At 49.0% G+C, this 13,652-nt stretch overlaps 5 protein-coding genes across 8 annotated transcripts; 2 read left to right on the plus strand and 3 right to left on the minus strand.

Moving 5' to 3' along the window:
- Positions 1-117: 117 nt before the first annotated feature.
- LOC6589166 (P protein) lies at positions 118-3,301 on the minus strand. Its single transcript, XM_002014987.2, has 7 exons — positions 2,941-3,301; positions 2,375-2,779; positions 2,138-2,310; positions 1,733-2,075; positions 1,284-1,672; positions 894-1,220; positions 118-829 (listed from the first exon to the last, which is right to left on the minus strand). The coding sequence occupies exons 1-7, from the start codon at positions 3,176-3,178 to the stop codon at positions 155-157; spliced, it is 2,550 nt and encodes an 849-aa protein (XP_002015023.1). The 5' UTR covers positions 3,179-3,301; the 3' UTR covers positions 118-154.
- Positions 3,302-3,669: 368 nt separating this feature from the next.
- LOC6589165 lies at positions 3,670-6,764 on the plus strand. 2 transcript variants are annotated; one of them, XM_026988436.1, is made up of 6 exons: positions 3,670-3,904; positions 5,141-5,353; positions 5,420-5,695; positions 5,778-6,178; positions 6,248-6,433; positions 6,489-6,764. In XM_026988436.1, exons 2-6 carry the CDS (start codon positions 5,255-5,257, stop codon positions 6,673-6,675), a joined length of 1,149 nt encoding a protein of 382 aa, XP_026844237.1. In that variant the 5' UTR covers positions 3,670-3,904; positions 5,141-5,254; the 3' UTR covers positions 6,676-6,764. The 2 variants fall into 2 exon arrangements, with proteins under 2 accessions (XP_026844237.1, XP_026844236.1); XM_026988435.1 differs by lacking the exon at positions 3,670-3,904 and having other exon boundaries at positions 4,852-5,353.
- LOC6589533 (probable 39S ribosomal protein L24, mitochondrial) lies at positions 6,688-7,759 on the minus strand. Its single transcript, XM_026988437.1, has 4 exons — positions 7,676-7,759; positions 7,383-7,536; positions 6,930-7,319; positions 6,688-6,865 (listed from the first exon to the last, which is right to left on the minus strand). The coding sequence occupies exons 1-4, from the start codon at positions 7,757-7,759 to the stop codon at positions 6,750-6,752; spliced, it is 744 nt and encodes a 247-aa protein (XP_026844238.1). The 3' UTR covers positions 6,688-6,749.
- A 410-nt stretch (positions 7,760-8,169) lies between these two features.
- On the plus strand, positions 8,170-10,390 carry LOC6589532 (geranylgeranyl transferase type-1 subunit beta). 2 transcript variants are annotated; one of them, XM_026988613.1, is made up of 4 exons: positions 8,170-8,249; positions 8,458-8,572; positions 8,658-8,808; positions 9,197-10,390. In XM_026988613.1, exons 2-4 carry the CDS (start codon positions 8,460-8,462, stop codon positions 10,127-10,129), a joined length of 1,197 nt encoding a protein of 398 aa, XP_026844414.1. In that variant the 5' UTR covers positions 8,170-8,249; positions 8,458-8,459; the 3' UTR covers positions 10,130-10,390. The 2 variants fall into 2 exon arrangements, with proteins under 2 accessions (XP_026844414.1, XP_002015020.1); XM_002014984.2 differs by lacking the exon at positions 8,170-8,249 and having other exon boundaries at positions 8,332-8,572.
- On the minus strand, positions 10,152-11,846 carry LOC6589531 (F-box/LRR-repeat protein 15). Of its 2 annotated transcripts, none has more exons than XM_026988615.1 (2): positions 10,989-11,843; positions 10,152-10,606 (listed from the first exon to the last, which is right to left on the minus strand). In XM_026988615.1, exons 1-2 carry the CDS (start codon positions 11,723-11,725, stop codon positions 10,438-10,440), a joined length of 906 nt encoding a protein of 301 aa, XP_026844416.1. In that variant the 5' UTR covers positions 11,726-11,843; the 3' UTR covers positions 10,152-10,437. The 2 variants fall into 2 exon arrangements, with proteins under 2 accessions (XP_026844416.1, XP_026844415.1); XM_026988614.1 differs by having other exon boundaries at positions 10,542-10,838; positions 10,989-11,846.
- Between the last annotated feature and the right edge of the window lie 1,806 nt (positions 11,847-13,652).

Raw genomic sequence — 13,652 nt, forward strand, 5'->3', positions numbered from 1 at the left:
GAGACACAAAGAGACGAATACAAACAGGAAGAAAGGTGCCACAGTAAAACTTACACAAAAAGTATCATTAAATATTTAGTTCGAAAAAGTCTAGTCATTATTCACAGAACTAGTCGATTATTATTAATAAATAGCCATTTATGTCATATGTTGTTCAATGCCAGCCAAATACAATGTGGGCCACCAGAAGGTAGACTGTCATCAGGGTGATCTGTCCCATCATCATGGGGAATACGGTCCTCAGGTATCGCGTGAACGAAAGCTTATAGCCGTGCTGTTCGGCTATCCCCGCGGCAATTACATTGGCCGAGGCCCCGTAAAGGGTGCCGTTGCCGCCCAGAGAGGCACCCAGGGTCAATGCCCAGACTAGGGGCTGGAGCGGCAGGCAGATCGAAGGCTTGGAAACCAGCGAGGTAACAAGCTTGACCATCATTGCCGTGACTGGGATGCTGTCTAGAATGGCCGAGGCTAGGGCCGAGGCCCACAGTATTATGAAGATGGCCATAGCCAGGCGATGTCGCTTGTCCACCGAGAGGATGACGTGCTCGGTGAGCTCGCCGATGCTGGCGAAGAGGCCCAGTCGCTCCACGCACTCCATCATCACGAACATGGCAGCGAAAAAGAGTAGTGTGGTCCATTCGATGCGGTGCATCAGATGCTCCATGTCGTCGCGATTGAGGATGATCAGTAGCAGAATGACACCTAGTAGAGCTACCCAGCCCAGGGGCAGAGTCCTCCAATGAGGCACCGACTGTATGAAAAAGCAGACGATGACAAAGATCAAAGCACCAGCGGACTGCAGCAGAAGCGTCTTGTTCTTGATGGGGTACTGTGGATTGGGAAATCAAATGTAACATTTGGAATTGGGTATTGGCAGGACATAACCATCGAACCTTCTGCTTAAGCTCATCCAGGGTGTTGGCATAGACCTCTGTGGAACCGACTCCACGTTGCAGCCGTCTCAGCGTCCGCTTTAGTTGCTTCACTTTTCCCTGGAGGGTGCCGCGCACCAGCTGCGCATCCTTGGAGCAGGAGCCCACGGCATTGAGAGCTCGCTGCCAGACCTTGATCTCGCGTCGCAGTTCGCGCATCTCCTTAGGTTCGTTCAGGCGAAGGGCGTCGATGTTGTGGTAAAAGAGGCGAAGATAGACACAGCTTTGGATCACGGCCAGCAGGACGCCCGGAAAGGTGTGCGCCACAAAGGTAAGGAAAGTCACATCCTATCTCCATAGGAGACACACAGATCAAGAATGGAACGGAATTGGGATATAGTTCAAACTCACATTCTCCACAATGTAGTGGTTGGTGCTGACAATAATGCTGATGGGATCCCCAATGGGTGTGAGGGCCCCACCAATATTCGCATGCACAATGATGCCCATCACGACCGGAAGCGGATCCAGCTGCATCACCTCGCACAGGCGAATGGCCACTGGTGTAAGCAAAAGGACAGTGGTCATGTTGTCCAGCACACTGGACACCAGGCAGGTCACCAAACAAAGACTGTAGATCATGGGCCAAATCTTGCCACCCGATATCTCAAAACAGAACACGGCCAGATAATCAAACACCCCCGTTTCTGTGAGTATCAGGATGAGCAGCATCATGCAGAACAGGAGAGTGAGCAGCTCCATGTCCATCCACTGGATGATCTCATCCATGTTTGGGCGATCTGTAAAACATTATTGAATGTTGATTGAATGCTACCTCCTGCTGCGCTCTAATCACTCACCATTAAAGCAGGCCAGAGCCGTGACCGATAGAATCGAACAGACCATGGCTATGAAGGGTCGCTCGAACAGCTCCCACACCAACAGAGCATAGAAGATCAGGAGTATAAGACCAGCCAGAATGCTGCCTATTCGAGCGTTGACTATCAAGGGATTATAGCTTAGTATAACCGCCAGATCTGTGGCTGCATCGCTGTAGATGTGCAAACGCATCTCACTCTTCGGCTGGGCCAGAAGATCGCTCAGTTCGGAGCTCATTTGGTACGTACGATTCCTGGACACAGACGGAGCACGTTCCAGCTGATCATCAGGCAGTAAAGGTAGCTGCCAGGCCTGCAAAGTGTTCTATATGGGGCGGATGGGAATGAATGTGATGGAATGAATTGCCACAACTTTAGACGGCTCACCTGGAACACCTTTGTAGTGCGATTATCGCCAATGTAAGCGGACACCTGCGGCTGCACAAACAGATAGCTATAGCTAATGGTTTCGTTCTCATTGTCCGTCGGTGACAGTTCCTCGAAGGCGCCCTGGATCGTCAGACGAAAATCGCCAGTTGGTTTTTGCACCAAAGTGAAAACTACGATAAGAAAGTAATAGTTTAAATTTAAATTTAAAATTGAATTTCCGCCGTCGAAGCTCACTTTTCCCTTGATCGCCCTGCGGCACATCGATGGTCTTCTCCAGCAGGTGTTTCTCCCCCACAGAGATGAGCACGACGGCGGCCAGCAGCCAGAAGAGGAGCAGTCCCAGACGCTTCCACAGCTTGTCCCACTGGCGCTGCTCCTTGGAGCGCGTGGATTTGTGGTGAAGGCGGCGGGCCATGGATTTGGCATTGCCCGGACCATTGGCCGGATCGTGATCCGAGTGCGTTGTCGTTGCCTCATCATCTGTGTGATTTTCCTCTTGTCCCGGCTTGGTCTTGATATCGAGAAAATCTGAGCCAGCAAAGCTGGAACCGGGCTCATCCTGAATACGGTCACCCACATCTGCGTCATTATAGTCCCCACCATCATCAGGGTCGTCATCGCTCGCACCTCCAGAGGAGCCTACAAAAAGGCAGCATTTGAATTATTGATGCGCCTCAGACTTTGGCCTGACCTTTCTCAAGCTCTTGGACAGGCAGTCAAGTAATTAATGGGAGGACAGGTCTCCTCCACTCATGAAGGGTTGCAGGTCCCTCCCCCTCTCTCTCTCTCTCGGTACTCACCGTGAATGCGTTCGTTCTCCATTTTAAAGCTGGCCATGCTGGGATCATGGCGAATCTCCGCGGGCAGGGCGCGCCACACCTGCAGTGATTGCTCGGTGACCTGGACAGCTCCAACCTGATTGTGATGGTGGCAGCTGGCTCCACTCCGCGGTGTGGCTCTGTTCTGCAGCTCTATGCTGCTGTTGCCCACGCGCGACGGACTGTCCGGGCGCAGTCTGAAGGTATCCCGCAGACCCATGTCTAAAAAATCCAACCGTAGTCCGGTGAAGGAAAGAGAGAAGGCGTGTGTGATGTAGGTTTTTGATTTCTACAGGCGACGGCGAGGAACTGCAGCAGACGACATCTTTGCCGCACACCAGGCACGCTGCGACTGAACAGAATCTTCTTGTGCCAACAACAGAGTCCGAGACAGGCGTCCGAAGCATTTGCGGGGCTTCGGTTTCCATTCAGCCGACGTTTGCTTTCAATATTGAAAGTGAAATCTGGGCTCTTTGTGTTCCAGGATGGCGCAGGCGCCGACGCCATCTGGCTCTCCCTCAATTCTCTGTTTTGCTCGCCTCTTTCGCTATACGTATTGTTGTATACATATGTGAGAGAGCACTACGTGGGTAAAAACTTATCAACAAGTTAGACATTTCGCAGTCCCACGCTCGTCGCTCGTCGCCTGTCGGCACTCTGCCAGATTATAACTCATTCAAATGTTTTCACTTGACCCATTAATTTCTACCCCGTTTTTGTTGCACCACTCATTGCTCATACGAGGCGTCATCTGGCCTGCACTCTATATTTTATATTCGACCGAATGATGGTCACGTACCAGCCCCGGAGTGCGGTGAACATTTTTTAATCACCCGGTGACGTGCTCGGGAGCTTACCCAACAATTGTCCAGGGAATATCCAGCCCCAGCTCCAGTTCCAATCTACCTCCAAGCGTCTTTCAGTAGCGGTACTTCAGGGCTGAGGGGTAAGGAAAAAGAATATACATACATACATATGTACGTATTGATACATTATTGATGGATCTGTGCAGTGAGGTAGGATTTGATTGCTAAATAACAAGCACAAGATCCGTGAGGAAGGATTTGATTGCTAAATAACAAGCACAAGATCAGCAAAAAAATATTTTACTTTTAAAGTTATATTACACGGAATTTTGTGTGTGCTCTCTTAACAGTTAATTCCTCTATTAGTTACATGGTTCTATCTATATAACGAACACCTTTTTCATAGTATATGCATTATTAACGATATTTACATATTTTCCTATCCTTAACCAGTAAGCTTTAATAATTGCAGAGAATCGAATATTCGATGAGCGTGAGCGCGAGAACCAAACGAGCTCCTGTTCAGCCATGGGCCATGGTCAACCCATAATTTGTTGGTAATTTATCAAAATCTAGATTATTATCCTACTGATGGATTATGCTGTGTGTGTCGATTAGTATATACCTCATATTCTGAGGGTTCCACTCGCCCACCGGCACCACCCCATAAGGCCACCTCAAATCCCATCCCCCTTCCTTCAGGTGAACTTGCATTTTAGATGGACAATGACCATATGTTAACATTTTTATACCCTGTACCTAGAGCAGACACGGCATATATGGTATTGTAGAGTCCGTTGGGGACACTTGGGGAATGCTTGGATGCAAGCGAAAATTCATATGTTTTTATGTGTGTCCTCTCAGAGGCGTCCGGCGTCAATCACGCTCGCATGATCCGCTCTCTCGCTATCGGTATAGGAAAGGTTCCCCAATGAAAAGTGGAAAAGATTACTGTACCTTATAATGCTTTATAATAATAAAAGTTACGGTATCCCATAGTATATGGGATCTAGTATATGTAGATTTCTAACCTGCAGTTGTTGTTGTTGTTGTTGTTGTTGTGCCAATTCAGAACTTCCACAAAACTGAGGCACGAAAACAACAATAAATTGGAAAGCAAATACCAACCAGGTTGTTGACAACATACACACACACAAACACACACCACACGCGTGCACGTTCGTCGAGAGAGCCTCCTGCTCCTGCAACTGCCACCTGCCTCGGGGGGCGTCGTTGTTCTAATGGTAGAGATGGGGGCTGGCGGCCTGGCCCCATTTAATGGTTAGCGCGAAAAATATTGTTGTTATTGTGTTTTCCCTCATAAGTGGACAGTTGGCGCGGACAAGGCAAAAGCTCAGTCAGTCACACTTTGGCAGGCGAGGACGAACCACGAACTAACGGACTTTCCCTCTGGTTCTGGGGTCCGAAAATTGACCGACTACCCCGAATGGAACATGTCATAAGGTTTGGACAGAACCTTCGTGCAATGAATGATGGGCTGCGGTTCGTCCATGGAGACGCAATCGAATCCTGTTGTGACAGAGGTCAGCACAGAATTCCGCCAGCAACAAAATGGTGCCGCTGTAACGGTAATTAGCCGCCATTTGGATTTCAGCACCAGTCGAAATCAATATCCGGTTACGTTACGTTCACAGAACATTATCGATGAATATGTACGGCTGGACGAACAGATCAGCAAGATGGAGGGCAGTTGTCCGGGACCCAGAATGGCCACCGCCGAGGCCTGGATCGAGCATCTGCAGGGCAAACATGATGCGATGTTGGGTCTAGATGGAATGGAGGTGGCACAGCGTCGACAGGAAGAGCAGCAGGACACCGAAATGGAGGCGCTAACCCTGTCCAGTTACCCTGCCCAGAAACGAGACGGCAATCAAATTGTGGCAAACACGCCCACCAAAGACCTGGCCCAGGTAGGTGCTTCGAAATTAACACTATCAACAGCACTTCCCTTAAGCCAATTATGGACCTTACTTCACTTTCCGGTTGTTGCAGCTTGCCTACAACCTCGGCGTGATTGGCGACGCACGTAAAGCTTCCATGCACGAGGATTTCTTTGCCAACCTGAGCGAATCGGCGCTCTATTTGCTCAGCATTCGATACTATGGGGAACTGCTAGAGCACACCAAGGAGCGCCTGAAGACGCTCGCCGAGAGCTATGCGGAGCTGAATGAGCTGTATGTAAGGCAGGATGGGATCATAGCGTACATTAGTGGTGGCACCTACATGACCCGCCTGGAGGAGACCATCGATGAGCAGCTGGAGACGGCCCGCGATACACGCGACAAGCTGGGCAGTACCTTGGAGCAGTGGCGCATCTGTGGACTCCTGCTCCGAGCAGCCGCCAACTCCTCCACGCAGGCACTAAAGCAGTGGCGACAGCTTAGTAGGATCATGTGCGTTGAAACGAATAGAAGAGTGATGAAAAATAATTCATTCATTATCTTCCTTCTTTGATTCTGTAGTGATCCAAAACAAAAGCTGCAATGGGCGCTGGACTGCCGGAGTCTGCTCCATGCATCAATGATCTCCCTGGAGGCTGCTCAGCTGGCCCTGCCCCACGTGGAGCTCAAATACATGAGTCATCGCCAAGTGCTGGCCGTCAAACACTGCAATACCTACCTGATCACGGACATAGCCAACAAGGCGCGGTAAGGAAATCTAGTCTGTCCAATCTGATCCTCAATCATGCTCAATTATTTCCAGTTACGAGCACACAAGCCGTGTCTTTTCCACCTACGAGGCCAACATGTCCAAGACGTGCACTTGGCTGTACGAGACATTCAACAACACGCTTCGCATCGACTTTGACAAGTCCGAACGCACTGTGTCCCGCTTATCGAAGACACTGCGCGATCATCGCGCGGAGGTCTTCAGTACTGCGCGCAAATGATACAACTGAACCTTTTGATTGCTCACTTTGTGTTTGTGTTTTTTTACTTTACTCTAATAAAAATAAGGATAGAGTTAGTACCAATAGGACTTGGCTGGCGTTCGTTCCTCTTTGATGCCCATTTCCTCCATAATGTCCATTTCGAAGGTGGACAGCTTAGGCTGGAAGGTAATCTCACCCACAACAGCCGCTACAAAAAACAGAAAATAACTATAGCAGAAGATGTTCTATATATAACGCCTAGAAGCTCCTACCTGGCGTATCTTTTTCGCGTTCTATGTAGGCATTTGGGGTTTTGTAGTCATGCGTCTGGTTGTTCGTCTCGGGGATGGGGATGATACGGCCCGATCGCATGGACACGCGTACCTTCTCGCCTTCCTCCGTGAAACGCCACTCGAATTCGGTTCCCAGCAGATCGGAAGGGTCCACCAAACGGATATCATTGAGGACGTGCAGCGGAGCCTCGGACTTGATAATAATACCGGGAAACTCTTTCTCAGCACCCACGCGACGGTAATGCCAATTGAGCCCCTCCACAATTACCCAATTGCGTTCGGGTATCACCTGCGTGACAATACCCTGCTTTCCCTTATCCTTTCCCACCAGAACCTCAATGCGATCACCGCGGAAGAAGCTCCAATCCTCTGAAAGTTTAAACAAAAATGATTTCAGCAGTGTTTGGGGGGACATTTTTTATATATACTCACCAACTGGCTCGATCAACACCTTCCGCCGCATGGTGGCCGGCATATTCTGTTGACGGAACTGGCCTGTCCATGGTCGGTTTGTGGTGTAGCGGAATCGTTTTCGCTCCACAGTGCGTGGTAGGTAATTTTTTTCCCTAGGAGTTTGCCAATACACCTGAATAAAGTTAATTAAGAAAATAAATCTATGTATGATCTGGAATATTTTGAACCCGGCTATTTTTCCATGCTGCTGTTACGTGAGCCGCTCTCCACACTGAAGGGTGGTTGAGAGGAGACGAGAGAGTATTGCCTACCTGTTTTCTGCTGCGCTCAATGTACTCCTTGGGCAGATTGGAGAAGTTCTTCAATTTGCTGGCCAAAAACTGTGTTATGCGCATTTTGTAATAATTTAAACAAATTTAATGTTTACATAAACAGCTGACAGCGGATGATAAAATATACGGTCTGACTCTCAGGAGTATACCAAAATATACCGTCTCATTTTGAAAATATGCCGTAAATATACCGAATTATTCAAGTTCTTTCATATTCCTCGTTTTTGATATTCCATCAAATATTACTAGCTAGATAGAACCCTCAGCCCAGCCCACATAGTTTTATACCATTAACGATTCCATTTTCTACAAGAGTACTCTCTTTTCTGGATTTTTGTTCTTAAATAAGGCTTAAAAAGTAGAAAAGCAGGTGCACCAGTGTGACCCTCTGAAATATACCAAAATATACCGTCTCATTGATTGGTCACCCTGGCACCACTGGCAGCCGTCAAGAAGCAGCTGTTGTTGTTTTTTTAATTGTGCAAAACCCAGATAAAAATATCGTTCCCGCAGGGCTATATTGCAATGCAAACCGGGTTGTTATAAATAAAAGGTAAACGCTAGACTATTTAAATGCGTACGCGTGCCAGCGGACGTTCACTTAAAGCGCACTTTTGCTCCGAGCGTGTGCTCAGAGAAACTTCCGAGAAAAGGCCCAACGTCGCGCTTAGTCATATCAAAGAACACTCACTCACACCCTGAAAACTAGTTCCTATCCAGAAGTTAATCAATATCAATAACCACAATGTCCTACCACATAGATATGGAAGACAACAGCACAGAGCCGGAGCCCGTGCTGCTCTCGAAGCATGCCAAGAATCTACTGCGCTTTCTCAATATGCTGCCGGCGCGCATGGCATCGCATGATAACACCAGGTGAGAGACAGAAAGCAGTGTGGAAGGATCATCGGGAAAGAGTCCTTCCAGTCCTACAATTGCATTCATTGCTGTTCTCACACAGGAGCACCATAGTGTTCTTTGCCGTCTGTGGTCTAGATGTACTTAATTCGTTGAACTTGGTGCCACCGAAAATGCGACAGGACATCATCGATTGGATCTACGGCGGTCTGGTGGTGCCACGCGACAACGAGAAGCGATGCGGCGGTTTTATGGTGAGAAAACAAACAATACCCCCTTATCTTTATACGTGGACCAACGCCAGACACTGCGGTAGACCTTGTCGCATCCTCAATGCCCCCCGAATGTATTGGTTTTGCGCTATTTTTTGTTTACTCCGGCTGAATATATACAATTCTCATTCTCCCAAAAAGAAACAAATTATCCGAGAAGACCCAGAAAGTTTGTTTTTGCGTCACATATCATGATATGTGTTCATATGTGTTGGCATTCCTTCATTTGCGCAGCAGCTCGATTTACAACTCCCCCCCGCTCACGCTCTTCGTTTTTTATCACGCCAGACCTTATCAGCAAACCGTCAACAAGCACAGCACAGCCCACTTTGAGATAAATCAATTAATGGATCCGATCCCCTCTTTTCAGGGCTGTCGTGCTATGGTGCCGCTTACCGAGAATTCAGAGGTCTTGGAATGCATGCGGAAGTATCAATGGGGACACCTGGCCATGACGTACACCAGCATTGCAGTTCTGGTCACGCTGGGCGATGACCTGTCGCGCCTGGATCGCAAGAGTATTGTAGATGGTGTGGCGGCGGTGCAACGGCCAGAGGGAAGCTTCAGTGCCTGCATCGATGGCAGCGAGGATGATATGCGGTTTGTTTACTGCGCCGCCACCATCTGCCACATGCTCGACTATTGGGGCGATGTGGACAAGGAGGCTATGTTCCAGTTCATCGAAAAGAGCCTACGCTATGATTACGGTTTCAGCCAGGAGCTGGAGGGTGAAGCGCACGGTGGTACTACCTTCTGTGCGTTGGCTGCTCTGCAGCTGAGCGGGCAGCTGGATCGCCTGCATGCTGCCACACTGGAGCGCATAAAGCGCTGGCTCATCTTTCGCCAAGTGGATGGATTCCAGGGACGACCCAATAAACCGGTGGACACATGCTATTCCTTTTGGATTGGCGCCTCACTCTGCATACTGAATGGCTTCGAACTGACCGACTATGCCAAGAACCGAGAGTACATACTGAGCACGCAGGACACATTGGTAGGGGGCTTCGCCAAGTGGCCCCAGGCAACGCCAGATCCATTTCACACGTACCTCGGTCTCTGTGGCTTGGCATTTACAGGTGAGCCTGGACTCAGTGCTGTGATGCCCAGCCTGAACATGTCTATGGCCGCCTATGTGCATCTACAGCATCTTCACGAAGTGTGGCGTTCCAAATCCAATGAGGGCAAGGAAGACCACGATCTTACTTTATCCAGCGCCGTCCAGCAATTGAAGCTGGTTGAAGACGGTGAAGCGAAAGCAACGACTGCGACTACCTCAACCTCGCCATTGATATCAGCACAATGAATGAATGGGAAACCGGAAGGAATTCGCACAAATTCACACACTATTGTATTTATATTGGCCTATTTTAGCCACGCTTTTATATTACATATATATTACATATTTTATTGCAGAGTTCGTGGCGGCTGAAATCACGAACTACTGGCTTTATATAGGAGTAAATAAGTTTATTGTACAGCATAAACTAATGTTAACATTTGGTATGATTAAGCCTAAAAGTAAATTAAAGCGTCCGATGCAGTGGCATGTATTTACAGAGCAAAACCTGTTCCATGTAGCCTCGAAAGCCTCCTCAGTTGAGGAGAGATGTCTCACACCTGCAGGAACAGCCGATGGTGCTGGCTGGCTGGCAGATTGTAGCCCATGCTGGGTCGGTCCAGGTGCACTCGTCCGCGCAACGGAGCCAGGACACGCTCGGTAACCAGAGGACACCGCTGCACCATCAGCGATTGCAGCCGGGGGCAGCTCTTGGCCAGTGCACTGCGGGAAAGGGACGAGAGAGCAGAGAGAGCGAGTTTTTTTGGAGGACTAGTAAACAAGAAAATCGCTGGGATAGAAGTCGTTCAGATTGTAGGCATTGTAGGCATTGTCCTGCCATGGCCGGTCGATGTAAAGCCGTCGCTGGCGCAGCGGGGCCAGAGAACGTTCCGTGACCCGCGGACAGCGTCGGATTTGCAGTGTCCTGAGTCGCAGGCAGTGTACTGTCAGAGCACTAGAAAAATATGCAGATGCGGAAATGTGCAGTCGGCAAGCAGCCTCACAAACATACACACACACACAGCGCTACACACGGGCAAGTAAACATTCACTAAAAACAAAATATGGGTAGAAGACCCCCTACCCCATTTCTGGGATTACTTACTGCACTCCATAGTCGGAAATGGCCACGCAGCCCATCAAATTGATGTGCTCCAGCTCCCGGCAATAGTTGCCGATCTGGATGAGCACCTGATCCGTGACACTCGGTGTATGGGCCAGCGACAGGACGGTTAGCTTGTTGAGCTTGCGGAAGAATATGATCAGACAGCGCTCGCCAATGGCACCGCAGTGGGATATATCGAACTCCACCAGCTTGCTCTGATGCAACGTCAGGGCATCCACGGCGCCGGTGGTTAGCCACTGGCACTTGGACAGTTTTAGAATCCGCAAGTCCTTACACTCCACTATAATCGGCTGCAGCGACAGAGCCGTAATGTTAACGCATTCATTGAGATTTACGGCGCAGAGACGGTGTTTATTATTGGTCAGTAATGGGAGCAGCAGATCATCGGTCAGCCACTTGCAGCATGCCAGATGCAACACCTCCAGCCGACGGCAGCAACGGGCCACCACCTGGAAACCCAGATCAATATTTCTTGTATTGTTGCCGGACAAGTGAAGCTCCTGGCGCTTTTCCAACGCTGTCTCTGCAAAACGTCGTGCTGTTTGCGAGCAACAACGCAAATTGAATAGGTCCTTTAGCGACAGGTAAATGGACATATGTGGTATGAGCACATCCTCCCAACAGATGTCGAACAGTTCGATGCAAGTTAGTGTTCTGTCCCTGTTTCCAGCCATGGCCGCTAAGTGGGCTTCCTCCTCGACATGTAGACTGCACATGCGTCCGATTACGTGATATCTCTTCACCCCAATTGCGATTTCTAGGCACCTCCTGTAGGCGATTACAACGTAATTCCACTGCGACCTTTGGTTTTGTTGTTTTTTCTTTGTTTACAATCTGAACAGCTGTTGCTTCAGTCACTGCCAGCCCACGCGATAGTCTGCTCATCTCTTCTAGCGGTGGGAGTCTGATTTTAAGCGATGGCGCCCCAAAATACTCTAAATCAAAGCAACGAACCATACAAGGTGGTCTCGTCGGGAGCCGAAGCTCGTTCGTGTTGTCCCTTATCGTCAGTGCGTTTTTGCTTGAAAGGTTGTTCGCGGACGAATTTTTTTTATAAAGTTTTAACCCTTACGAGCCACCAACAAAAAATGACGTATTGCACTTTTTGCCGAATTCATGTTCCGGGAGTAAAATTTATTCGTGTTCCGAAATGTGCATTGAAGCGGAAGTTGTGGGAGCAGAGCCTCGGGTGCAGCCTTGGCGCTAATTCTAAAATTTGCATATATTGCATCATGTAGCGGCCAGCAATACTAAACACACACGCAAAGTACGTGAGAATGCATGTGCTGCACTAAAACATGCTGGAGGCAAATCAGAACAAAACTTGAGAGAGTTCAAAAAATCTATGGTGACTCTCAAAATCTGGCAGCACTGGTACCCAGCACTGGCAACACCAACGGCCACATTACCAGCTGAATTTTGTATATAAAGCAGCTACGAGAGAGCCATAATCGGCCTGCCATCGCCGGCTGACTCGAATCGTACTTCAACCTCCGCAACCAGACTTCTCGGAGCGTTATTGAACCTCCACAACGAATCTTCTCGTTATTAAACCTCCGCAACGAATCTCTCGAATCGTACTTCAACCTCCGCAACAAGACTTCTCGGAGCGTTATTGAACCTCCGCAACGAATCTTCTCGAATCGTACTTCAACCTCCGCAACCAGACTTCTCGGAGCGTTATTGAACCTCCACAACGAATCTTCTCGTTATTAAACCTCCGCAACGAATCTTCTCGAATCGTACTTCAACCTCCGCAACCAGACTTCTCGGAGCGTTATTGAACCTCCGCAACGAATCTTCTCGAATCGTACTTCAACCTCCGCAACCAGACTACTCGGGGCGTTATTGAACCTCCGCAACGAATCTTCTCGAATCGTACTTCAACCTCCGCAACCAGACTTCTCGGAGCGTTATTGAACCTCCACAACGAATCTTCTCGTTATTAAACCTCCGCAACGAATCTTCTCGAATCGTACTTCAACCTCCGCAACCAGACTTCTCGGAGCGTTATTGAACCTCCGCAACGAATCTTCTCGAATCGTACTTCAACCTCCGCAACCAGACTTCTCGGAGCGTTATTGAACCTCCACAACGAATCTTCTCGTTATTAAACCTCCGCAACGAATCTTCTCGAATCGTACTTCAACCTCCGCAACCAGACTTCTCGGAGCGTTATTGAACCTCCGCAACGAATCTTCTCGAATCGTACTTCAACCTCCGCAACCAGACTACTCGGGGCGTTATTGAACCTCCGCAACGAATCGTACTTCAACCTCCGCAACCAGACTTCTCGGAGCGTTATTGAACCTCCGCAACGAATCTTCTCGGAGCGTACTTCAACCTCCGCAACCAGACTACTCGGGGCGTTATTGAACCTCCGCAACGAATCTTCTCGAATCGTACTTCAACCTCCGCAACCAGACTACTCGGGGCGTTATTGAACCTCCGCAACGAATCTTCTCGGAGCGTACTTCAACCTCCGCAACCAGACTACTCGGGGCGTTATTGAACCTCCGCAACGAATCTTCTCGAATCGTACTTCAACCTCCGCAACCAGACTACTCGGGGCGTTATTGAACCTCCGCAACGAATCTTCTCGGAGCGTAATTGAACCTCTGCAACGAATCTTCTCGGAGCGTA

The sequence above is a fragment of the Drosophila persimilis genome, unplaced genomic scaffold (assembly GCF_003286085.1).
Source record: "Drosophila persimilis strain 14011-0111.01,24,50 unplaced genomic scaffold, DperRS2 tig00000191-arrow-pilon, whole genome shotgun sequence".
Taxonomy (NCBI): Eukaryota; Metazoa; Arthropoda; class Insecta; order Diptera; family Drosophilidae; genus Drosophila; species Drosophila persimilis.

Coding starts and splice junctions, on each gene's coding strand:
- LOC6589166 (XM_002014987.2), bottom strand. CDS start 3,178: ATGGGTCTGCGGGATACCTTCAGACTGCGCCCGGACAGTCCGTCGCGC. Junction 2,311..2,374: donor GCAGGGCGATCAAGGGAAAA/GTGAGCTTCGAC, acceptor TTCTTATCGTAG/TTTTCACTTTGGTGCAAAAA. Junction 1,221..1,283: donor ACCACTACATTGTGGAGAAT/GTGAGTTTGAAC, acceptor CTATGGAGATAG/GATGTGACTTTCCTTACCTT.
- LOC6589165 (XM_026988436.1), top strand. CDS start 5,255: ATGATGGGCTGCGGTTCGTCCATGGAGACGCAATCGAATCCTGTTGTG. Junction 5,696..5,777: donor CCACCAAAGACCTGGCCCAG/GTAGGTGCTTCG, acceptor CGGTTGTTGCAG/CTTGCCTACAACCTCGGCGT. Junction 6,434..6,488: donor GACATAGCCAACAAGGCGCG/GTAAGGAAATCT, acceptor AATTATTTCCAG/TTACGAGCACACAAGCCGTG.
- LOC6589533 (XM_026988437.1), bottom strand. CDS start 7,759: ATGCGCATAACACAGTTTTTGGCCAGCAAATTGAAGAACTTCTCCAAT. Junction 7,537..7,675: donor TTGAGCGCAGCAGAAAACAG/GTAGGCAATACT, acceptor AACTTTATTCAG/GTGTATTGGCAAACTCCTAG. Junction 7,320..7,382: donor GGTGTTGATCGAGCCAGTTG/GTGAGTATATAT, acceptor TTAAACTTTCAG/AGGATTGGAGCTTCTTCCGC.
- LOC6589532 (XM_002014984.2), top strand. CDS start 8,442: ATGTCCTACCACATAGATATGGAAGACAACAGCACAGAGCCGGAGCCC. Junction 8,573..8,657: donor GCATCGCATGATAACACCAG/GTGAGAGACAGA, acceptor GTTCTCACACAG/GAGCACCATAGTGTTCTTTG. Junction 8,809..9,196: donor AGCGATGCGGCGGTTTTATG/GTGAGAAAACAA, acceptor CCCTCTTTTCAG/GGCTGTCGTGCTATGGTGCC.
- LOC6589531 (XM_026988614.1), bottom strand. CDS start 11,725: ATGTGCAGTCTACATGTCGAGGAGGAAGCCCACTTAGCGGCCATGGCT. Junction 10,839..10,988: donor ATTTCCGACTATGGAGTGCA/GTAAGTAATCCC, acceptor ATATTTTTCTAG/TGCTCTGACAGTACACTGCC.